General features: G+C 43.3%; 1 protein-coding gene across 1 annotated transcript; it reads right to left on the bottom strand.

Moving 5' to 3' along the window:
- Positions 1–1,945: 1,945 nt before the first annotated feature.
- Positions 1,946–15,156, bottom strand: LOC123404862 (two-component response regulator ARR2-like). Its single transcript, XM_045098804.1, has 5 exons — positions 15,011–15,156; positions 14,764–14,916; positions 13,488–13,829; positions 2,800–2,885; positions 1,946–2,653 (listed from the first exon to the last, which is right to left on the bottom strand). The coding sequence occupies exons 1-5, from the start codon at positions 15,135–15,137 to the stop codon at positions 1,946–1,948; spliced, it is 1,416 nt and encodes a 471-aa protein (XP_044954739.1). The 5' UTR covers positions 15,138–15,156.
- Positions 15,157–24,982: the final 9,826 nt, after the last annotated feature.

Here is a 24,982-nt window from a genome sequence, read left to right as displayed (position 1 = left end):
CCAGCCTCCAGGCCCAGGCACGGCACGAGGCGTGCTTCGTTTCGGGCCCAAGCACGATTAGCCCATTGCCGGGCCGGGTCCGTGTCGTGCCAGTCATGCGGGCTGTCGGCCCGGCCCGGTTACACGGCCCGTTTGGCCAGATCTGCAAGTGACGCTAGATAGCTATTGTGCTAATTCTGGTCAGATGGTAACTAGAGCAGAATGTAGTATCTTTTTTAGCCCTAACACGAGTGTGGTTACCAAGGCAGAAATTTGTCAAGAGTTACCCATTGACACAGAGGCAATATCAGACAAATATCTGGGGCTAGTCCTCGTGAGGGCTGATAGAATTGATTGCTTCAACCACTTTGTTGACAGAGTATGGGACAGAATTGCAGGATGGATGGAGAAGCAATCCCATTATTTGCAATGTCAGCCCAAAGGGTGTGTGTAAAAAGATTACTGATATATTGCAAGCTTCTAGTTGCTGGAGATGATGAAGGGAGGAAAAAAGATGCATTGGTTCAATCATATGCCCAATGTGTTCCCATGGATGCTACCTCGGGTCTCGGGTGATGGAGCAGGGTAGTCCATGCCAACGCCCTACCCAATTCTCCAGAGGTCGACATGTTCTGTTCCTGCAGAACTGGACCTGTAGGCTATACCTTTGGTGGAGGTTGCTGAAATTCGATGTGGGATAAATTACTACTCTACATCACACGTCAATAAAAACGAATAATAACGATGGATTGGTCCAACTATTACCAGTTTTTATCTCAGTTCACATTAAAAAACTCACATCCAAGGTAAAATAATCTTATTACAGTACTGAAGCTTCTTCAACATTTATACAGGAGCAAAATAGACATATATCTTCTTATTCATGGTTCTATGTGATATGTGTGCTTTCCTCTAATTTCAGTTTGCTCCCATGGTCTCCTCCATCCGTTCAGACCTACAATTATTATCAAAAAGTTGTCAAAAGTGCAATAAGGATAAGGACATAATGAGTTGGCACTGGAGGATCATTCTAAGGTCCTATGTAAACTCTGATATGTGCGCGTGCCATTAATTCGGGTGTGTTATACAGTTGCACTTTAATTGTAGCATCTTTATTAAAAAAGAGACAATGTTAGAGAAGAAATGCACAAGCAAAAGTTAATGGCAGTACGTAGCCGAAAATATTAGTCCAGACGGGTAAATGTTCAACTTCATGGTAACAACCTTAATTATTTTTCCCCTTCATCAAATATCTTTCTGCATGCTATACCGGAAGGTAGTAGTAGAATAGATAGCTTCAGTCAGTTTTTGCAAAAGGATGCTTATTGCTTGGGAGAGTACAAACAAAACCATGATACATTTCTACTCTCAGTGTTTTGTGTTCGATGAGTAGATAAATAATCCCAAGTGAGGAGCAGATGTAGTCAGTATACAGCCACATAACATCTTACTTGTTCGGAAAATCGTGATGCAAACCATATGATAACTTATGGTCACATGCTTTGCCTCAAAACATGTCTGACGGTGAGCACAATCAAAATTTATAGTATCCGTTAAATACTCATATCCCCGTCAGCCGTGAAGTAACATCTAAACTAATAAACAATGAGTATATTCAAAAAGCCATGAGCTGCAACTAAATCTGATTCAATGCAAATTAAGTACAAAAGATAAAATATATGGAAATGCATCTCACAAAACTTATTTTAGGACTTCCGCGACTAGAATTGTAAGTTGCAGCCGTAAAACTTTGTGCATCATTATTTTACAAATTTTAGTTTTATAAGAGCTTGAAGTCAAGCAGTACAGATTCCTAGAAAAAAGTATATTTTGCAAATATACAAAATGCTACTCTGTTTGTGATGGAACGACGTGAAAAATTACAGGCATTTATATCTGTATATATATATGTCATCAAGGACAATGAAATAGGAAAGTGCAGGCATGCTAATACTGAGAATAGTAATTACAGGCCTTGAAGCTGCACTGCACTGGTCTGATCAGCAGCACCATCTCCAGGAATTTCATGGGTCGTCTCCACAGTTGTAATGTCCATGGTTGCTGCATTCTGTATTCCATGGGCCATATCTGTGGTTGCGGTATTTTGTATGACCTCATTCTCACCAAGGTAGCTTCTAAGCAGGTCATCATCATCATCCACAGGCCAAGGCGACATCCTTATCCCTCCAATGCTACAGTCATAGCTGAGTCGATATAAGTGTGGTGGAAGCTCCCGTTGGCTTCTATGGTTTGGATTATCCATGGGAAGCATTGTATTACTTGGAAATAAATTCAAAGTGGACACTGGCTGCTGTAATGGTCGTTCTAGATTGGAGGGCAGTGATGCACTGACCATGCTCCCATTTGCTAGAGCTCCATTACCATTGCCAATGTCATCTCCATTAACAATATTAGGTACTGGTACCCTAAGAGCATTTGCACCAAGACTAGTCGTGCTGCCCCCATTTCCATGAAAACCAAAACCAACTGCTGATGCAATATTACTTAGCTGACTTGTTTGGTTAAGATTTATAGGTCCCTTGGATCTCATATTGAACTCGGAACTTCCATCTGCATCTTGAGATTTCGGATAGTCATTCAAAGGATTGTTATAGTGTTGTGGGCTCGTGGGCATAGTTGAAAGCCAATCAGTTGGGCAGTCCCCTTTGTTTTTCTGAAATTTCATATACAGTGAAAACATCAATAAGAATGTGTACGATAGTGGGGGTGGGGGGGGGGGGTATTATTTCTGATAATGTCATGATCATATACATGAAGCTCGGTTTCAGATGGAAGGAACATCAACTTGAAAAATTGTACCTGAAGATGGCTGCTATCTTTATCTGTAGTTGCATTTGCACTGTCCTCCTGAGTAGTAAGTTCTCTTATATTTCTTGGAGCATAGTCTGCATTGTCAAATCCAAAATATGACAAGAGGGCTGACCTTAGAAATTTCGAAAGATCAATATGCACCAATACATGTGATTTATTTATTTCAATACTAACATTCTTGATTAGTCCTAAACATGTGCCTTGACTGCACGCCCATTAGAATATAGATAAAACATGCAAGGGTAATGGGTATAAATTATGTTAAAGCCATGCATCGAACTTTGTTCTACTAAAGTTGAAATATTAAAATCATAGAAATACGTTAGTGTTCATAGTGTCAGAATATGATTTCGACTGTACTGTGGTCACATGATATGGAGACAAATTTGTATGTAACATATTACCATTAATTTTGTCTCCAAATACTGCTCACCGCATTATATTCACGAATAGGATAGTGTTCTCAAGTGACCAAAATACGGAAGCAAAGAATTCATCATGCAACTAATAAAAATGAAAATGCGTAAGTTGTACATGGGGAAACAAACATAATAGAATACCCTTGTGAAATAAAATATAATACACATGCATACTCGTATAGGATAATTCAGATGCCTAACTTTTATACATGACCAGATTAGGACATCCCTATGAATGTTACACCCATAGCACCCACGGCAACACTTGTTCAAGTTCAAGAAAACAAGGAGAAATCACTAGAGTTCGTGCATGCCAATTAATTTATCGGGTAGTTTTGTTTCTAGGAACTATTCCTATGTTCATCATAGTATTATATGGAGTATATTAGAGAAGTATGTATTGATTGGGAATGAATGTCCTAACAAGGATAAAAGGGGCAAGCATTGGTGCATGACAAAACATGGAGACATGGGCGAACATGCAAGGAGTGACAATCAAGCTTCAAGTGGAGAGATCATGACTTTGAAGACACCATAAGCACGGAAAACTACAAATAAGAAATATAGAAGACGATACTTAATTTCTCTCTCCATAGCATTGGATAGGTGATCTACCACCTCACTTTTGGGCGAGGCCTACGTAATTTTGTAATATACAACAATATTCAGATTTTAGATTTCATATTTGTGGAGTAAACTGAATCTGGTTTCATTTGCACCCCCTCCAAAGGCTAGACAAATTTCCCATGCATACCTCCGTAAATACTACCGCCAGGGCATCATTTGGATTCAAAATCGCAGTGTCCATATTTACCATAGTTATTGCTTATTCTTTAATCTCTTGCAAGGATTAGACCTTTGTGGTCTAGCTGATCATGTCTTGGTGTCGTCAATAACATCTCAAGAACTTGTTTAAATTTGCATACGCGCCTACAGTTGCACGTTGCTGTCAAATCCAAAATTGTCTCCACCCAAATTGCCTAGTGTTTCTCACTGAAAGATCAGGACAACCGTAGTGTTATTAAGATATAGACATATTTCCTCTTTCGATTAGCTGGTTTTGCCTAGCTATGTGTGTTACTTGATCTTTATAGAGGTAACGTGTTTCAACTATCTCTAGACTTACCGAATTAACCGTAAAAAGCTCCCAAGCTCACCTCTTGTGTGCAAATTTTAGCCTTTAGCTAAGACCTAAGGTGAAGCAAACCACACTATACCTCTAGAACTCATACACAAGCATGAAATTGTTGATGCCCTGTTGCATCTTTATTGTTCCACGTGGAAGTTGGAGGGCTGACATCACATAAGAATTTGAGATTTTCATCGAGATATATGAAATGATGCATGATATGTAGTGCTCACCACCTATCGCCCACAGATTTAGTTGCATGCCAAATCCAATGTATTGAACCTTTTAAGGTGAAGTTATGCACATGTTTAGATCGTGGTCTAATGGAGGATGTAGGTACAAGGAGAATGAGTGGAATAGTTGATTATAGTTCCACTTCCATTACAGTGAAAAGTGGTTCTAAAAAGGTAAATATTCTGTTTGAGAGGGTATTCAACTACTATACCATGATGGTACTACAGAAAATGTTAGAAAATGTTGTGTTCACTGTTCGCCCTTTAATAAGGTCCACATAATTATAGTTGCACTTTTATTTCATTGAAATCGCGGAACAAATATCTCATCCTATCTTTGTTCACGCCTAAGATTATGACTGCCTTGTTGACATAGGAAAGGAAGGCCGTGTAAAATCTTTTGTTATTTATTGAAGTAGTGTAGCAGTGAGAACACGGACAGATTCATAAGATTTATAGACCATTGAAAGGGACGTACCATGTTCTACACATCTCTATGAATTAACGGTAACATTTGAAGTTCATCATGTGCAGACCACTAGGACCTATCAAATCCCATGAAGTTGCTTGCATGTTTTGACATGGTTTGAATGGACCATTGGTACATAAATGTATGACCCAAACATGGTAGAATATTATGGTTCACCACTCAACACTATTCATGGTAACACAGAGGATTTTACTGCAACCTTGACTCCCATGGTAATGCAGAAAGTAGGATTAAAGGGATAGCTGCCCTGGATGGCCAATGTTATCACAATAATTGTGGAGATAGGTGAGGAACAAGCATCAATACTTCTTGAAATTAATTTGAGAGTTCAAAATTTGAAACACGGCGGGAATCTCACTAATGACCTCTCTTGCTCTTAGCCATTCTTAGATGTTACATGCCACTACTCATCCACTAATCGTTGGGCCAAGCTGAAGACATTATGTTGATGAGTCTTTTTAGATGAACCTCCTTGTGTGACTAGATGTGGTCTGAATGTCGGAACATAGTGGCAACCTAAGAGAACGGGAATGTTCATATCAATCATTTGTTGTTCATTATTAACACATTGGCACCTCATGGTACCACATACAAAATTGTTGAAACTTGTGCATAGGGTTCTCCACACTCGTTGAACGTAGAAAGGTGCATAGAAAGGAAGTGTCCCCAGCTCACCTTGGGGGTATCACCTCCATTGTTGAGATAGACGAGGAATAAGTTGTTGACAGTTTTATAAGTTATTGAAATGGCATAGCCTTGGTAACATGAGAGGATTTGATACCTACAATCACCACACAATATCTGTTTTGTTGGGTCTTGCTTCAACATAGTGATGCTCACTACTGTCATGTGTGATCCATCTCGGTTAGGGCCAATGTGTTTAATATTTATACTTTAAGATACTTATATGTTTAGATGTGGTTTCATCATAGGAAAGTATATAAATGAGATAGATGGGCAAAGTTAATAGCAGTTATGTCTCTGTTCAACAAAACAATGTATAATATAAATGTTTTTTAAGTGAGAAGGCAACATCTAGATTATCATTTGTTGGCCTAGGTTGAGAATAAGTTGTGGATTCTTTTACATCGTCTCATACTAGAATGATCATGGTGCCATTATCATCTTCTCATTTTGGCAAACGATTGCACTATCTCAATCATTTTTGTCATTGATTCAATGTAATAGCAAAATGCAAGTCTCCCATCCGACAAAAATGCGCAAAATCATTTTTGCTGAAGATAATTTGTGTGTTTAGACATGGTTTGAACATGTTAACACAGGGGAGATGTAATATACATGATAATTTTGTACCAACTCTTCCTCTATTCCAATCAATGGCATATATGGAATGGATGTATATTTTAGTTATGGAATTCTCCACTTAATGACCAAAATAGTAAAGTCGGAATACATGATTGGATCGTCGTGTGACATGGCAAGAGCAAAAGAAGGACAAGTGTGGCTAGTTATCTAGGCTTGCGCGGGGGATATATCGGCAATGTCGAATGAGGCGAGTAAGAGGTCATCAACTTTTAGAAGTTATTGAAATAGTGTAACAATCAAAACGTGAGTAATATCTTGACATATGTGAATCACCACATTTCTGATATTTTATATGCACTAAGGATCATGGTGTGGACAACATGTTGAAACTAATGGTGGTTCAAGGATACATCTTAGCATGTGAATATATATATGCACAATGAAATCAAAGGGAAAAGTTCATACCAATTACGGCCACATACACCAACAAACAATGGATCTTGAAGATGCATCTATTTTAGGTGAGAAGATACCTAACTATTCGTTACCTATTATAGCATCTATAATGTGGTAGAGAGTCCACTCATCTATGAGCACTCTCCATGGTTAATAAGGAGGAGATGAATGGAGCATCAACACATATGGAAACCGAGAAAGCACGAGTGGAGGGGACGTTGTCTAGGCTCCCAAAGGGTTGTCACTCTTCTTGTCAGCTTTGCGGAAGAAAGATGGTGGATGCTTCTAGAAGTAACCAACTTCTATAGGCATCAAAATATATGTGGCATCTTGAGATCGATACGATCTCCCGTGCTCTTTATGTTTATTTAGCCATTACTGCAAATTTCCATTCATGCAAGATCTGTTAGGGTCTTGGTGAAGGAAATACATTGACTCATGTGTTTAGACATGGTCTAAGAATGGGAGCATGGATGAAACGAAATTGAAGGAAAAATTTCAAACCACTTACGCCTCCATTAGAATCAACATTTTATCTTGAAGAAGTATGTAGTTTAAGTGAGAAGGTATGAACTGTTGGCAATCAACAATAGCATCTAAGATAACTCTAGGTGACTGGCGTAAGAAAGAGTTTGGACACCTAGTGACGTAAGCAAGGCTTGCTCACCGGTCTGCAACCCTATTTTCACTCAAATAATATAGTAACATGTCTCTATCTCCTTCAACCATTCTCTTCATCTACATTTCAACCCTACGCTTTAATGGCGTGGAGAAACATAAAAGGTTAAACATCAACGTTAGCTGTCAATTTGTATGGAGGATCACCTGTTTCAACCTTTCCAAGGCAACAATAGCTTAAGCATCTAAAACATCTTAACACTGGTAGAGGTAGCACCATGCTGAAACTACCACCTATCCATCGCAGTCCGTATTGACGATGGTAATTCATGCACAACATCGGCATCGGCGTACGAACCATCAGTGATCGATCAAGACATCTCGATCATGTTGTAGAGGGGGCCATGGAAAAGTCGGGAGATAGTATGACACCGACATTCGGCCTTTCACATAGCCAACAATGACATGCATCTCCTTCATAATATCTTTATTGTCATGTTACCAGTTGATGGAATGGTGAGTATTTTCCAACATTCAACATTGATTATAACAAATCTTACAACAATCCTTTAGCCCATGCATCTTCAGTTTTGGAAAGAACCAATGCGTTTGCGCAAGGACCGTAGATGGAAGTATTTCATAGAAGGACCTATTGCGTGCAAGGTCATCAGGTGGTGCATAATTCATGGAAGCTGCTCATGGTCCATTGGGTACCCAAGGAGTCAAAAACTCGTGTCAAAAACTCATCTTCCAATCACATAGATTACCACTATACTCGAAGGTTTTCCAAAAAAGTTGAATAAGGGAAAGCACCATATCCAACACATATGGTGATTCCCTCAATGTGATATTAATGATGAACATGCCTTTTAGGACTAGGGGTATATGCCCCCGTCTCTTTTGCACTTTGGAAGGTTTTCAAAAGAGCACAAGCAATTTATATAAATAAATAAGCCACCAACTAATAAAAAACATAAAAGTCTAAGAGACCACACTATACAAATTAAACTAGTAATAATTTAAGTGTGGTAATCCAACCAAGCTCAGAACTCATGATAGTAATTATACGCAACTCGTGCATTGAATGTCTTTGCTTCCTCCATGTTCTCCACGACAACTGACATCTTGCATTGCTTCGAGAAAGAACACACTCATAGAGCAAGCCATCTGATCTATTTATGCTATATCAAGTATATATAAGCTTAATGATAGATGTAGCAAAATAAATACTCACTTCATAGGATATTTCAAATATCAACCACCAATTCTTTACCTAATGTGTCGATTGATTCCCACTCTCTATGCTATATAACATCTTATAGATGAGAAAACTCCACATTGCAACCCTCTACATGCCAGTCAATTTAGGATTCAACACTTAACTCCAAAACCGGGTACTGCACACCCTTTTCTTGCCATTTGCTCCATGAATCATCTTCTCGTCTGGTGTTCACTTGTTTTGACTGGGTTGACCACTGTGTTCACTTGTTTTGATTGGGTTGACCACTGACTTAGAGTTTGTCTTTTACTTACATGTGGAACCCACCAAGCAGTAGCGTATCCTCGAGCATCATCAGCCTCTCGGCTCCCATGATCATCAACATGTGCATGACAAACTACACAAACACGAAGGCGAAGATGTCGGACACCATGTCAACGATGCCACGCATGCTCCTGTTCTCCAGTACCAAGGGGAAGAACCATGTGCCGCCAGCGAGACCACGACCACTTTGATGCATGGGAAACTGCCGCCATGTATTCCTAGCAGGGTCATCATGTGCTTCCCTACTCTTCATATCACAAATAACAAGGATAGTACCACCACGAGCACCAGGACCGATTGCTTATGTTGGCGGCAACCTGGGCGGGTTTACCGTTGATTCTCCCTTTGGTTTGCATGGGCATCCGGAGTGGGATACCGCCGCCCTGTATTCCTAGCAGGGTCATCATGTGCTTCCCTGCTCTGTATATGACAAATAACAAGGATATTAGTTATTACCATGATCACCAGGACTAATCGCTTATGTTGGCGGCAACCTGGGCGGGTTTACTATTGATTCTCCCTTTGGTTTGCGTGGGCATACGGAGTGGGACAATGCCGCCATGTATTCCTAGCAGGGTCATCATGTGCTTCCCTGCTCAACATATCACAAATAACAAGGATATTACTACCACGATCACCAGGACTGATCGCTTATGTTTGCGGCAACCTGGGCGGGTTTACCGTTGATTCTCCCTTTGGTTTGTGTGGGCATCTAGAGTGGGTCGATCAAATTGGGGAAGAAGGGACACTTGATTCCATTGTTGAATGAAACTAAATATCCAACCGGGGAAGTATCAATGGACATGGCTATCGATCGGATCTGAGGAGGAAGGAGAGGAGGAGCATGCCAGCAGAGCAGAGAACGGGCGGAGGTCTGCGGGGAAGAGGAGCAGAGAGAGAGAGAGAGAGAGAGAGAGAGAGAGAGAGAGAGAGAGAGAGAGAGAGAGAGAGAGAGAGAGAGAGAGAGAGAGAGAGAGAGAGAGAGAGAGAGAGGGAGGGAGGGAGGGAGGGAGGAAGGGAGAGACACACACACGCACGCGCGCACACACACACACACACACATAGAGAGGCACCCCATCACCATGTGGTAGGCGAGGGCATTGGACTTGAGGGATAAATCCTAAACCAAGTGGTAGGTTGAGAGTCATAACTTGGACTTTCTTTTGTATATAACGGGGTGGATGTCTTCACAGAACTAGAGCAAAAGGACAACGGGAGAAAGAAGGTACTCCGTCACCACACGCTAGGCACGGGCATTTGAGTTGAGGGTTGAATGCTAAATGAGGTTGTAGGTTGAGAGTCATGACTTGAACTTTCTCTAAATTTCTAAATATATGACATACATAGAGATAACTTAGATATATAGATCGCTATAGATGTCCTATTAATTAACGTGCTTACGGTGATGTAGACACATGCCCCCTATCCAAGAGAGATACCCAAAAGAGAACAGTAAACATATTATAAGCACCAACCATACAAACAAGCTAGAATGGTTGAGACTTGAGCACTTCCTACACTCTACTGCTACAATTCCAGGCTTTTCTGGCGTAAAGCAAAAAATAAGCATGTCAGCCATACTTCTAGCCTCATGTTGGAATATTCAGTATATGTGTATGTGGCTTACGACATTTATTTTGCTTCTATTTTTATCTCCTGGAACTTGTTGATGTGGAATTGAAAGCATCATATACATGTACCGTTTATATGGAAACTTGGACGAAAATTTGTCCGAGGAAGCCGGTACTACATGCTGGAAGCACACTACATGTGTAATGGAAATTAAACTATGTTTATATAACCCATGTACAACATGATAGGAATGATCAGGTTGTCCATAATTTGGCAATATGAATTGTTTGAAAGCCTACGAGTTTGAATTGGTATTTATTCAAATTCGGCGCATGACTCACACATGCGTGATGAGACCTTATTACAGATAAATGTAAGACTCCTATCTGATTACTAATGATCGTGGTTGGTTGTGCTAATCTGGAGTCTTTGTTTAAATAGATTGTTTATCTCGAAACTTATATGTACACGATTAAACTAAACCGTAATAATTCTATATATTGCTCTCTATCCTCTAGCATCAATACCAAATTGAGCGGAACCACGGATTAAGATGAGGAACAGAGGGTAGGCCGTAAATCCAACGTTGGCATCGGAGCCGATTGAGGGTTAACGATGTATTGTCCTTAATTCCAAATCCGATCTCGATTCTAATCCGTTGCATACCTATGTCTAGCCAAATCATAGGAGGAGTCTCATACTACTCAACTAGTACTAGTACACGTCAGTCCTGGCCAAACGGGCCGTGCTTCCTGGGCCGGCCCAGAAGCACGACGGCCCGGCACGCCACGGGCCAGGCACGACACGGGCTAATCGGGCCGTGCGAGGAATGCAGCCCGCCAGGCACGCAGCCCGCCTCGGCCCGTGCCTGGGCCTGAAGGCTGGGCACGCGGGCCGGCACGACACGACCCGTTTATATCTTTTTATTATTTATTTATATTCTGCAGATGAACCTGCTGATGATGCTTCAGATGAGGAAAAGGAAAATTTTGCAGAAGAGATGAAGGACTGGACAAAAGATAATAAGAAAGCTATAATTTTTATTCTTGGATCAATGTCAGATTCTTTGCCTGAAGAATATGAGTAAGAGAAAACTGCTTACAAAATAATGAGAAGGCTGGAAGAGGATTTTGGTGAGGTCTCGCTTATTAAAATGCTTAGCTTAGTCAATAGATTTTTGACTGAAAAGGTGTGTGATGGTAGCTCCGTGAATGAACATATGAACAAACTTTCTTTTCTATGTGAGGAATTAAAGATTGCTGGATACCCTTTTCATGAGGAAGTTTTGGTGATGGTGACCTTAAACTCACTACCAAACTTATGGGAACAATTTAAAATTTCCTTTTGCCATACTGAGCGTACTCTGAACATGCGCACCTTGAGGCACCATCTTAGAAGATCGGAAGAAATCTCAAGGGAAGGAAAATAATTCATATATAGCTGAACTTCACCTTGGTGAGTACAAGAACCAAGGGAATAAAAGGAATTTTCAGAGGAAAAAGGATGGCACTGATTTCAGAGAGAAGATTAATAGGAACAGAGATAGGGAATACAGAAAGGAAAGTGATGGCAGGTGTGACAAGGGTGATCGCTGGAATGATCAATCAAGACAGAAATTTGACTAGAAGAACTATAAATGCTTGCGGAGAATTTGGACACTTCATATCTGAATGCATCAAGAGGAAGAAGCCAAATGACAGGAAGGGTAATTCTAATGACCAAGACAGCCGCAAAGGGAACCAATCCCCTGAAGGTATACCTAATGCTTATGTTTGTACACAAGCTTTATTTACTAGTACTACTTTTCAGCACAATTGGGTGGTTGATTCACGGGCAACATCACACATAGCTAGAGATTGTAAATTATTCTTGGATTTAAAAACTATTCCCAAAGGAACTAGACATGTCTACTTACGAACAACAGCTAAGGCAGACATACTTGGGATAGGAAATTACATTCCCAAACTCCCTGGTGGAGGAAAGCTAATACTATATGATACCCTGTATTCATTGAAGGATTATATTTTGCTGCCGAAGTGGGAGATGTTGGAATATTTAGTATATGTGTGTGTGGCTTACAACATTTATTTTGTTGCTATTTTTATCTCCTGGAACTTGTTGATGTGGAACTGAAAGCATCATATACAGGCACCGTTTACATGGAAACTTGGACGGAATTTATCTGAGGAAGCCGGTACTACATGCTGGAAGCACAGTACATGCGTACTTGAAATTAAACTATGTTTATATAACCCGGGTACAACATGATAGAAATGATCAGGTTGTTCATAATTTTGCAATATGAATTGTTTGAAAGCCTGCGGGGTTGAATTGGAATTTATTCAAATCTGGCGCATGACTCACACATGCATGATGAGACCTTATTACAGATAAATGTAAGACTCCTATTTGATTACTAATGACCGTGATTGGTTGTGCTAATCTGAAGTCTTTGTTTAAACAGACTGTTTATCAGAAAGCTTATCTTTACACGGTTTAAATTAAACCGAAATAATTCTATATATTGGTCTCTACCCTCTGGCCTCAATATCATTGTGAGCATCAGGGGCGGAGCGAGGCAAACACTGCGCCCCGGGCTTGCTTCATCGCTGCAGTGCTCAACAGTGTTCAACGGTGCAAAATCGCTAGAGTCAACGAAGAAATAAATCTTCACGCCCCAGACCCAGGCCCCCCCGGCCTGGGTCTTGTCTCCGCCACTGAGCGGCACCACGGATTAGGGTGAGAAACAGAGGGTAGGCCGTGAATCCAACACCTCATACACACACAATGTATGCACATTAAACTCACAAACATCCATATGCATGCTCGCATGTAATAAATGCCTATGAAGACAAAACAAGTAATATGTATGACGCAATTACCATATGCCAAACATGGAGATATTTGAGAAGTAACTTTAAATTAATCCTTTTTTATTAATGTCACGCACCTTTTATTTCACTGAGTCGGTTGGTGGCTCTGTGGAAAAATGCATGCTTATGTGCAGTCCAGTTGAACTTGATCCCTTTGGTGGTTCTTTCCAAACGCCCCTCATTGGAGTCGTCCACTGCTATTGGCCTTTTCCCTGATAGGCGATCCTCACGGGCAATGTGGTTGCTCCGAGAATCGGCTTTCATGGGGCCGACGCTAGAGGCTGTGTTGATCCTCCGCTGCTTGACGTGATGACAGATGTTGCGCATAACATTGTCGTGCAGGGGCTTGGTCAGGAAGTCACACGCACCTCCAATGAACCCCCTCCTCGCCGTCTCTGCGGTTGCGTCGTCAGAGAACACTGCACAACACATACAAACCTATTAGTTCGTATGTACAAACAAGCCAGCTTAATGAATATGTGTGTGACCAGCGCTTCCAAGGCACCCATAAATTAAGTACTCCCTCCGTTACGGTTACAAAGCGCATGAGCGATCTCTAGGACCAAGATGAATCTTCATTGGTTCTAATTTTTTTTGCAAGTGCTCACACAATAACCGCGACCGCATGGCTCCTAATTATTTGGAAAGATAATGCACAGTAACTCACACAACCACTATACGAAGAGTGCATTCATCCTACTAATACTCCTAATTAACCAAGATATAAATGTTATACGCCTTATCTTCTTCTATTTTGGAAATGCATGTAAACGGAATCGTGCCTTCTAAACCGTAACAGATGGAGTAGTGCTGAAAATAAGTAGTAACTGCTGGGAGCAATCCTACATCTACGGATTACTTTTGCAGAATTCATTTTACTGGCTGTGTCAAGTATTAATTATAAATCAGTAGAGAGGGAGGGGACCCCCTGAAAATAGGAGGAGTTTTTTGTTTGGCAGGGAAAATAGGAGGAGGTTTAGTCCCTAGGCAATGCTTTGCGCTGAATTGAATCGAGACATGCAATACCAAAATTATAAGGTCATCACCAAGTCGACAGTTATTATCATCTTTCATGCATTTTGCGTGTGTAGTAAGGCTTGTCTATTGATGAGGGCCCTCATCTGCTTGTATGGAGCCACGCAGAAAAAACCTGCCGGGTGATCACTAGTTGTATCACGACATCTTGGAGAACACTAGTGAGTAGTTGCTTTAATTCATTGATTCTAATCTAAACACGTGCAACTCCCTCTGTCCATGGATTGATTGATCTACATAACTTATGTGTAGAACTATCACTAGCATCTACGTAGAGGTCTATCATCAGGGTGAATAGAATACATGTGGAGGACTTACAGATGACAGGGTAATGATCCCTGGCCTGCTCGAGGAGGGTGAAGCCATCGATTCCCTCCCCTCGGATGTGCGCCACCGTCATGACGAGGTCAATCCGGTCTGGGTTCTCCTGTAATTCTTGCAGTGCTTCGGCGGGCGAGGCTTTCGTTGTCACTGCATGCAACGCACCAGCAATGTGAGGTCGCCGGTATAGATAGATATTGCAACAGACAGAACGATGAAACTGCATGCAGCGAGGACGACGTACCTTGGTACCCGCAGCGGCTGAGCGTTTGGGTCATGGCCTCGAGGTGGACGGGGTCTTCATCCACAACGAGGACCCTAATCCTCTCGCCGGCGCCGGAGGCCACGGCGTCGTCGCGGCCGTTCTCCATCTCTTCTTAGCTTGTCCGTAATGAGTGGAGCGCGTTCAGTAACTGGTGACTAGTAAGACTTGCTTTTATATACTATCCATACTCCATGCGTTACTTGTGTGAGGGTAAACCGGGTGTGGATGCAGCGAGGGCCCCGGTCACACGCGCACCACATTGTCTTCTTTACAATCTTTTATTTATTTAGAGCATCTCCAACAATCGCGCTTCGCGCCGCGCCTAAAAAACGAGTTTGCCGCGCGCTGGTCGCCTGGTTTTGCGCGTCGCGCAGCGCTGGCTCCAGCAGCTATAAAATGCAGCGCGCGCTCCGCTCCAGCAGCGCGCAAAAAATGCAGCGCGCGCGCCGCTGGAGCAGCGCCCAAAATGCAATGTGAAACATTCATCAAAATGCAATAACATGCGAAATTTAACACAAACAAGTAGATGGTCATCCTCACAAGTTCATCCAACCAAGTTCAAAATGCAAACCAAGTTTAAAATACAAGTTCATCCAACAAAGTTGAAGACATATAATAACACATCAATCATCTTCCTCGTCGTCTTCCTCTTCTTCCGAAGACGATTCTTCCGCCTTCGAAGATGAATCTTCCTCCCTAACCTCATCACGCACCGCATCACGTGTAGCTCCGACGGTCTTGGCAAGATCTTCAACGGCATTTTCATGGGTATGTGTGTGAGGCACATCGAAAGACATTCCCCCATGGCCGGAGGTGCACCCATGCCACCCATGAGAGAAGCAAAACTCATGCCACCCATGCCTCCCATAGCGTTGGAGGGTGCTCCAAAGCCACCCATGGCGCCGAAGCCACCGCCACCCATGCCGCCAAGGACACCGCCACCCATGGCTCCCATGGCGCCGAGGACCATGCCTCCCATGGCGCCGAGCCCACCGCCACCCATGCCGCCAAGGCCACCGCCACCCATTGTGCGGATCATGGCTCTTTTTTGAATCAACACTTCTTCACGGGCAAGGTTGACATATTCCTTTTGCGCATCATTGAACAAAGATGTGTCCAAGAAGAACAAGTGCTTTTCCCATTCCAACAACTTAGCTCGCTCCTCCATGCCCACCTTCCTCTCCTCCAATGCCACTTTCCTCTCCTCGGCGGCCACCCTCCTCTCCTCGGCCGCCAACCTCCTCTCCTCGGCCGCGGCATCTTGGTTCCTTGCCATTTTCCTCACCTCGTTGGCTTCTTTTCTTGCCTTCACAATAGCTTCCATAGCATTTGTGAGCTCATCATCTCCTTTCCTCTTCTTCTTTTCGGTTTTGTCCTTCTTGCACCCATCCGGTCGTTTTGGTTTCGAGTATGAAACCGAGTTGGGTGTGGGGCTTCTCTTGCCGTCATCCGTTGATGCATCATCCTCCTCATCATCATCATTCAACTCAATTGTGCGCTTGCGTTTGTTGCTCAAATGCAAATCATCCAAATCTTTACGCTTCTTCCATTTCTCATCATCCTTCAACACTTCGTAGCAATGAGGCAAGGTAAAGATTTTTCCTTTCTTGATCTTGCCCTTCTTGGTTGTCCTCGTCTCTTCTTTGAACAAGTTTTGGGCAATGTTGTACTACAAGAAAAACAAAACAAGTTAGCACTTCTCACACCAAAAACAAGTATGATGAACATGTATGAGATGCCACTTACTCTATCATCCTCATTTGTGCCACTTGGGTTAAGCTTGTCAACTGCCTTCTGTGCGGCCGCCCACTTTTGACAATCCGAGTTGATTGTCGATCATCGGGACCGAAGTGATCTCTCGGAGCGGTCTATTCCACTCACGTTCTGAGCATCAAAGTGTTCTTTCATTCGCCCCCAATAAGCATCTCTACTTTGATCACCTCCAACGGATGGATCCCTCGACACTTGCAACCAAGTATTGCATAGTAACTTGTCATCGTTGGTGGTGTAATTGCCCGCTCTTCCTTTCGGCGCCTCGATAATGCCCTCACCCTCCCCGTCCACCTCAAACTCATGGTCGTCCAAATGGATGTCATTGGTTTGAGACCAATGCGAATTGTTGGACCCAACATCCATAGTTGACATGTATGTATCATCGTTGAGACTACAAAGTTTTGTGACAATGCAAATAAGCTATCTATACGATGATGCATTGAAAAAAAAACAAGAAAATTAAAGTTGGAATTTTTTCACCTTGGGGGCATTTCATCAAACACGTGGTGCGCGTCCGCCACCGGCTCAACGAGTGAGCTCGCCGGCGCTTCGGTAGACGCCGCGCCCGGCCGGCGCACTGCAACCTTCTTCTTCGGCTTCGAGCTGCCGGAGCCGTCCGTCGTCTTCTTCTTCGCGGATGTTTTACCTTTCTTCCGCTCCAACGGTGCGGCGGCGGCACGGGACGGCGCCGGCGCGACGCCACCCGCCGGCGTGGTCGTCCGCGGCGGCAAGAAGAGGCTGCGCGCGAGGCCGACGGTCGGCGGAGCTCCGGCGGCGGCGGCGGCGCGAGCGCCAACGGCGGCCGCGCTAGGGTTTTCGGCGGAGGCGGCGGCGGCGGGGGGGGGGGGGGTCGCGGCTGTACAGCGGGGTCAGCGGGGCGCCGGTGTGTGCGTCCATGGTGGCCGGGGCGCTGGCGCAGGCGTGCGCGGGAGAAAGGAGGAAAGAAGGGAGAGTTCGCGCGCGCGCTCGAGTCTGCCGCGCGCCGAAGTGAGCGCCCGAAATACGCAGCGTGGGATGGGGCTAGGACCAACGCGCCCAAATCGTTTTAGCGCGTGCGCGGTTTTAGCGCGCCCGCTGGAGCTGTCCGCTGCGTTGCGCGCGCGCTATATTAGCCTTTTTTGCCGCGCGGCGCTAGTATAGCGCGGCTGTTGGAGATGCTCTTAGTGTCACATCTGCATCCTAGTGATGGGGTGGACAGCTGTGTGTGTGAGTTGGGTCACCAGGGTAGAAGCCTTGCTCAATGATTCTCTAAAAAATTGTTGTGCTGTGATTTATATGAGACTAATGCAAAACACCTAGTTAGCAAACTCCCCCTTAACAAGCTTAGGAGGAGGACCAATTATTAATATGCGGTGTAGGAACAGGTCCTCCATAGACCGGGGGAGGTGGAACCGAGGCAAAGGTTCCTGTTCCATTCTTGTTGAGAGGGGAAGAAAGTTGCATACCTTTAGCCGCTTCCTTGATGGAATTGGCCTCCGATTCCGAGTTGGTAGGTTTAACCACCAACGCCGGTTCGGGAGAATTTTTCAACCCCTCAAGTAACTCTTTAAACATGGACTTGACTTCGTCCGTCAAGGATGACCCGAGGGAGGCCATAGCCTCATTCAAGTCCTCCCTTGTGACCGAATTCAAGGCCATGGCCTCGGGTGGTCCACGGATTCCCTCTTCATCGTCAACCATACTCTTCAGGTGGTGAAACCCTTAATAAAGAGACGTGGCTCTTATACCAATTAAAAAGATCGATATGGTTGACTAGAGGGGGTGAATAGGCAACTACCAATTTTTAGCTCTTCTTAACAAGTTAGAGAAAGCACCACAAAGGTTCTCTAAATAAACTACTAGGTGAGCAATCTATATGATGCTAACTATCATGACAATTAGTGCAAGTAAGAAATACACAACAACAATAATATACACAAAGTAAAGGTAAGAGATAACCGCAAGTGGAACCGATGAAGACGAGGATGTGTTACCGAAGTTCCTTCCGTTTGACAGGAAGTACATCTCCATTGGAACGGTGTGGAGGAACAATGCTCCACAATAAGCCACTAGGGCCACTGTATTCTCCTTACGCCCTCACACTATGCAAGGTGCCGTGATTCCACTATCGGTGCTCTTGAAGGAGGCAACCGGATCTTTACAAACAAGGTTGGGGCTATCTCCACACAATGCTCGGAGGCTTCCAACAAGACCACGGAGCTTCACCACAATGGATATGGCTCCGAGGTGACCTCAACCGTCTAGGATGCTCAAACACTCAAGAGTAACAAGATCCGCAAGGGATTAATGGGGGGAGGGAATCAAATATCTCTTGATGGAAGTGTAGATCTTGGCCTTCTCAACCAATCCCTAGGAAATCAACAAGTTTGATTGGCTAGGGAGAGAGATCGGCCCCAAGTGAGTTTAGGAGCAACAATGGAGTCTTGGAGGGTCAAAGGTAGGGTTCTTGGAGTGGAAGAACCCTTTATATAGTGAGGGAATAAATCCAACCGTTACCCTCACTTACAACACCCTCAACACGGTACTACCGCTTCGGGGTAGTGATACTACCGCTGCCCCTAGCGGTACTACTGCTTGGGGCAAGCGGTACTACCGCGGCCCCTAACGGTACTACCGTTTGGAGGGAAGCGGTGCTACCGCCAGCCCCAGCGGTACTACCGCTAGGCATGGAGTGGTACTACAACAAGGTAGGCATATAGCCACAGTAGTAAAAATACTACTACCGGGTCTACCATCGTTGAAAAAGTACTTGCAAAAAGTCCGACGAAGTACAACCACTCAGAGAGAGCGGTTCTACCGTCCCGAAGCGGTACTACCGCTCAGCCAGCAGTACTACCGCTCAGCTAGAACTTTTTGCAGAGACTGTGAGAGATCAAACGGGAGCTCCATTGTTGCAAAGAAAAGGTGGTGGAAAGAAAAAGTGTGCGTGTGTATGTTGATTCCACCCAAACCTTTTCGACACAGACCCCTCTTAATAGTATGGCTTTTCTACGACCCAAAACCACCAAAAAGAACCGTAGAATCCACCGTGCTTCAAAAACCACCGAGTGGCGACGAATCGTCTTGTGCCTTGCCATGTATTATCTGAAATGCTCAATGCACACGATTAGTTCAGAGAGGTACTGTCATCAATCACCAAAATTACTTAGGACAAAATATGTCCTAACATCATGTAGGTCTGCCTAAGGCATATATATGCAACATGGAGTTACAACAGTAAATTCCCTCTTTTAAAACTAGAGTGACGTAGTTTTAATATTAGTGTTTACCTGAATTGGAGCAATAATGGTGGCAGACGCTCCACTAACTCGTTCTTCCCATGGACGAAATTGTACCTGAACACAGCCCATTGCCTTCGTAAAAAAGTGCATATGATAGACGGTCGCTGCGTGGCGGCGAGGCGTCTATGGCGAAGCCGCTTGGTGACCCCCAAAACAGCACCCAATAGGCCAGGCTACTGCCGTCGTTTCTCTGGTCCGGTGTCGACGCCACCTCCTCCTTTTTTTTTCTGTTTCTGTTTCAAAAATATTCAAGATTTTCAAAAAATGTTTGAAATTATCAAAAACAATTAAGGATTTTCAAACATTGTTCTCCAAATTCGAACAATGTTTTTGCTTTTTCAAAAAATCTACTGGAATTTCAAAAAATGTTCTGGATTTTCGATTTTTTATTTGGATTATCAAAAAAAGTATTCAAATTCGGAAAATGTTTCTGCTTTTGTAAAAAATGTTCTAGATTTTCAAAAAATGTTCTGAATTCTAAAAAAAATCTTTAAATTGGGAAAATGTTTCTGCTTTTTTTTAAAATGTTCTGGATTTCTAAAAAATATTCTAGATTCTCATAGAATGTTCTACAAATTCGAAAAAACATTCTGGTTTTTCTAAAAATAGTTTTGGATTTTAGAAAAAATGGTTCTGTAATTTAAAAAATTATTCTTCAATTTAGAAAAATGTTCTAGGTTTTCAAAAAATGTTCTACATTTCTAAAAATATTTTTCAAATACTATTGTTGTTATTCAAATTTGTTTTCAAGATTCAAAAAATGTTTGTGTTTCCAAAAATTGTTCATGTTTATGAATTTGTTAAGTATTTTTAAATTTTTCTCAATTTTAAAAAATGTGCGTGCTTTTAACAAATTGTTCACGCTTCCTAGTTTGTTTGGAGTTCTCAGAATTTTTCTCCATTTCAAAATTTTGTTCTGAAGATTCAAAAAAGGTCGTGCTTTAAAAAATGGTTCACATTTCCAAATTTGTTCAAAAAATTTCAAAATTGTTCTCAGTTTCAAAATTTATTCTCAAGGTAGAAAAAATGTTCTTGCTTTAAAAATTTGTTCGTGTTTTTTCAAAATTGTTCACAGTTTCAAAATTTTGTTCTCAAGATTCAAAAAATGTTGGTGCTTTCAAAAATTGTTTGCGCTACTAAATTTGTTCAAGATTTTTGAAAATTGTTGTCGGTTTAAATTTTTTGCATGTTTCAAAAAAAGTTTGGGAATTAGTTTTGTGTTCAAAATTTTAAAAACGTTCGACCCTGGACCATTCCGGAGCTCCTCGTGACGTCCGGGATCTCATCCGGGACTCCGAACAACTTTCGGTTACCAACACCTATAACTCAACTACACCGAAACGTCACCGAACCTTAAGTGTGCAGACCCTGCGGGTTCGAGAACTATGCAGACATGACCGAGACACCTGTTGGAATTATGACCTAGAGGCAATAATAAATATAGTTATTGTTATAATTCCTGTATCAAGATAATAGTTTATTATCCATGCTATAATTGTATTGAATGAAGACTCATTTACATGTGTGGATACATGGACAAAACACCGTCCCTAGCATGCCTCTAGTTGGCTAGCCAGTTGATCAATGATAGTCAGTGTCTTCTGATTATGAACAAGGTGTTGTTGCTTGATAACTGGATCACGTCACTGGGAGAATCACGTGATGGACTAGACCCAAACTAATAGACGTAGCATGTTGATCGTGTCATTTTGTTGCTACTGTTTTCTGCGTGTCAAGTATTTGTTCCTATGACCATGAGATCATATAACTCACTGACACCGGAGGAATGCTTTGTGTGTATCAAACGTCGCAACGTAACTGGGTGACTATAAAGATGCTCTACAGGTATCTTCGAAGGTGTTAGTTGAGTTAGTATGGATCAAGACTGGGATTTGTCACTCCGTGTGACGGAGAGGTATCTCGCGGCCCACTCGGTAATACAACATCACACACAAGCCTTGCAAGCAATGTAACTTAGTGTAAGTTGCGGGATCTTGTGTTACGGAACGAGTAAAGATACTTGCCGGTAAACGAGATTGAAATAGGTATGCGGATACTGACGATCGAATCTCGGGCAAGTAACATACCGAAGGACAAAGGGAATGACATACAGGATTATACGAATCCTTGGCACAGAGGTTCAAAGGATAAGATCTTCGTAGAATATGTAGGATCCAATATGGGCATCCAGGTCCCGCTATTGGATATTGACCGAGGAGTCTCTCAGGTCATGTCTACATAGTTCTCGAACCCGCAGGGTCTGCACACTTAAGGTTCGACGTTGTTTTATGCGTATTTGAGTTATATGGTTGGTTACCGAATGTTGTTCGGAGTCCCGGATGAGATCACGGACGTCACGAGGGTTTCCGGAATGGTCCGGAAACGAAGATTGATATATAGGATGACCTCATTTGTTTACCGGAAGGTTTTCGGAGTTACCGGGAATGTACCGGGAATGACGAATGGGTTCCGGGAGTTCACTGGGGGGGGGGGCAACCCACCCCGGGGAAGCCCATAGGCTTTTGGGGAGACACACCAGCCCTTAGTGGGCTGGTGGGACAGCCCAAAAGGGGCCTATGCGCCAAGAGAAGAAAAATCAAGAGGAAAAGAAAAAAAAAGAGGGAGGAGGTGGGAAGGAAGGGGGACTCCCTCCCACCAAACCTAGTCCAACTCGGTTTGGGGGGGGGAGAGTCCTCCCCCTTGGCTCGGCCGACTCCTTGGGGGTCCTTGGACCCCAAGGCAAGGCACCCCTCCCTCCCACCTATATATACGGAGGTTTTAGGGCTGATTTGGGACAACTTTTGCCACGGCAGCCCGACCACATACTTCCACAGTTTTTCCTCTAGATCGCGTTTCTGCGGAGCTCGGGCGGAGCCCTGCTGAGACAAGGTCATCACCAACCTCCGGAGCGCCTTCACGCTGCCGGAGAACTCTTCTACCTCTCCGTCTCTCTTGCTGGATCAAGAAGGCCGAGATCATCGTCGAGCTGTACGTGTGCTGAACGCGGAGGTGCCGTCCGTTCGGTACTAGATCGTGGGACTGATCGCGGGGCGGATCGAGGGACGTGAGGACGTTCCACTACATCAACCGCGTTCTCTAACGCTTCTGCTGTATGATCTACAAGGGTACGTAGATCACTCATCCCCTCTCGTAGATGGACATCACCATGATAGGTCTTCGTGCGCGTAGGAATTTTTTTGTTTCCCATGCGACGTTCCCCAACAGTGGCATCATGAGCTAGGTTCATGCGTAGATGTCTTCTCGAGTAGAACACAAAAGGTTTTGTGGGCGGTGATGTGCGTTTTGCTGCCCTCCTTAGTCTTTTCTTGATTCCGCGGTATTGTTGGATTGAAGCGGCTTGGACCGACATTACTCGTACGCTTACGAGAGACTGGTTTCATCGTTACGAGTAACTGCGTTGCTCAAAGATGACTGGCAAGTGTCAGTTTCTCCAACTTTAGTTGAATCGGATTTGACCAAGGAGGTCCTTGGATGAGGTTAAATAGCAACTCATATATCTCCGTTGTGGTGTTTGCGTAAGTAAGATGCGATCCTACTAGATACCCATGGTCACCACGTAAAACATGCAACAACAAAATTAGAGGACGTCTAACTTGTTTTTGCAGGGTATGCTTGTGATGTGATATGGCCAATGATGTGATGTGATATATTGGATGTATGAGATGATCATGTTGTAATAGAAATATCGACTTGCACGTCGATGGTACGGCAACCGGCAGGAGCCATAGGGTTGTCTTTATACTAACGTTTGTGCTTGCAGATGCGTTTACTATTTTGCTAGGATGTAGCTTTAGTAGTAATAGCATGAGTAGCACGACAACCCCGGTGGCAACACGTTGATGGAGATCATGGCGTGGCGCCGGTGACAAGAAGATCGTGCCGGTGCTTTGGTGATGGAGATCAAGAAGCACGTGATGATGGCCATATCATGTCACTTATGAATTGCATGTGATGTTAATCCTTTTATGCACCTTATTTTGCTTAGAACGACGGTAGCATTATGAGGTGATCTCTCACTAAAATTTCAAGACGAAATTGTGTTCTCCCCGACTGTGCACCGTTGCTACAGTTCGTCGTTTCGAGACACCACGTGATGATCGGGTGTGATAGACTCAACGTTCACATACAATGGGTGCAAAACAGTTGCGCACGCGGAACACTCAGGTTAAGCTTGACGAGCCTAGCATGTGCAGACATGGCCTCGGAACACATGAGACCGAAAGGTCGATCATGAATCATATAGATGATATGATTAGCATAGGGATGCTTACCACTGAAACTATACTCAACTCACGTGATGATCGGACTTGAGCTAGTGTAAGTGGATCATGAACCACTCAAATGACTAGAGAGATGTACTTTTTGAGTGGGAGTTTAGCGAATAATTTGATTAAGTTAAACTCTAATTATCTTGAACATAGTCTAGGTACACTTTGAATATATTTGTGTTGTAGATCATGGCTCACGCGACTGTCATCCTGAATTTTAATACGTTCCTAGAGAAAGCTAAGTTGAAAGATGATGGAAGCAACTTTGTAGACTGGGCTCATAATCTTAAGCTAATCTTACAAGCTGGGAAGAAGGATTATGTCCTTAATGCTGCGCTAGGAGATGAACCACCCGCTACGGCTGATCAGGATGTTAAGAACGCTTGGTTAGCGCGTAAGGAGGACTACTCAATAGTTCAATGTGCAGTCTTGTATGGCTTAGAACCGGGACTTCAACGTCGCTTTGAGCGTCATGGAGTATTTGAGATGTTCCAGGAGTTGAAGTTTATCTTTTAGAAGAACGCCCGGATCGAGAGGTATGAGACCTCCGATAAATTCTATGCTTGCAATATGGAGGAAAACTCGTCTGTCAGTGAACATGTGCTCAA

Source organism: Hordeum vulgare, chromosome 6H (assembly GCF_904849725.1).
Source record: "Hordeum vulgare subsp. vulgare chromosome 6H, MorexV3_pseudomolecules_assembly, whole genome shotgun sequence".
Lineage (NCBI taxonomy): Eukaryota > Viridiplantae > Streptophyta > Magnoliopsida > Poales > Poaceae > Hordeum > Hordeum vulgare.
This window is presented reverse-complemented; position numbering and strand designations above follow the sequence as displayed.

Coding starts and splice junctions, on each gene's coding strand:
- LOC123404862 (XM_045098804.1), bottom strand. CDS start 15,137: ATGGAGAACGGCCGCGACGACGCCGTGGCCTCCGGCGCCGGCGAGAGG. Junction 14,917..15,010: donor CAGCCGCTGCGGGTACCAAG/GTACGTCGTCCT, acceptor CGTTGCATGCAG/TGACAACGAAAGCCTCGCCC. Junction 2,886..13,487: donor CCGACTCAGTGAAATAAAAG/GTGCGTGACATT, acceptor TTGACAATGCAG/ACTATGCTCCAAGAAATATA.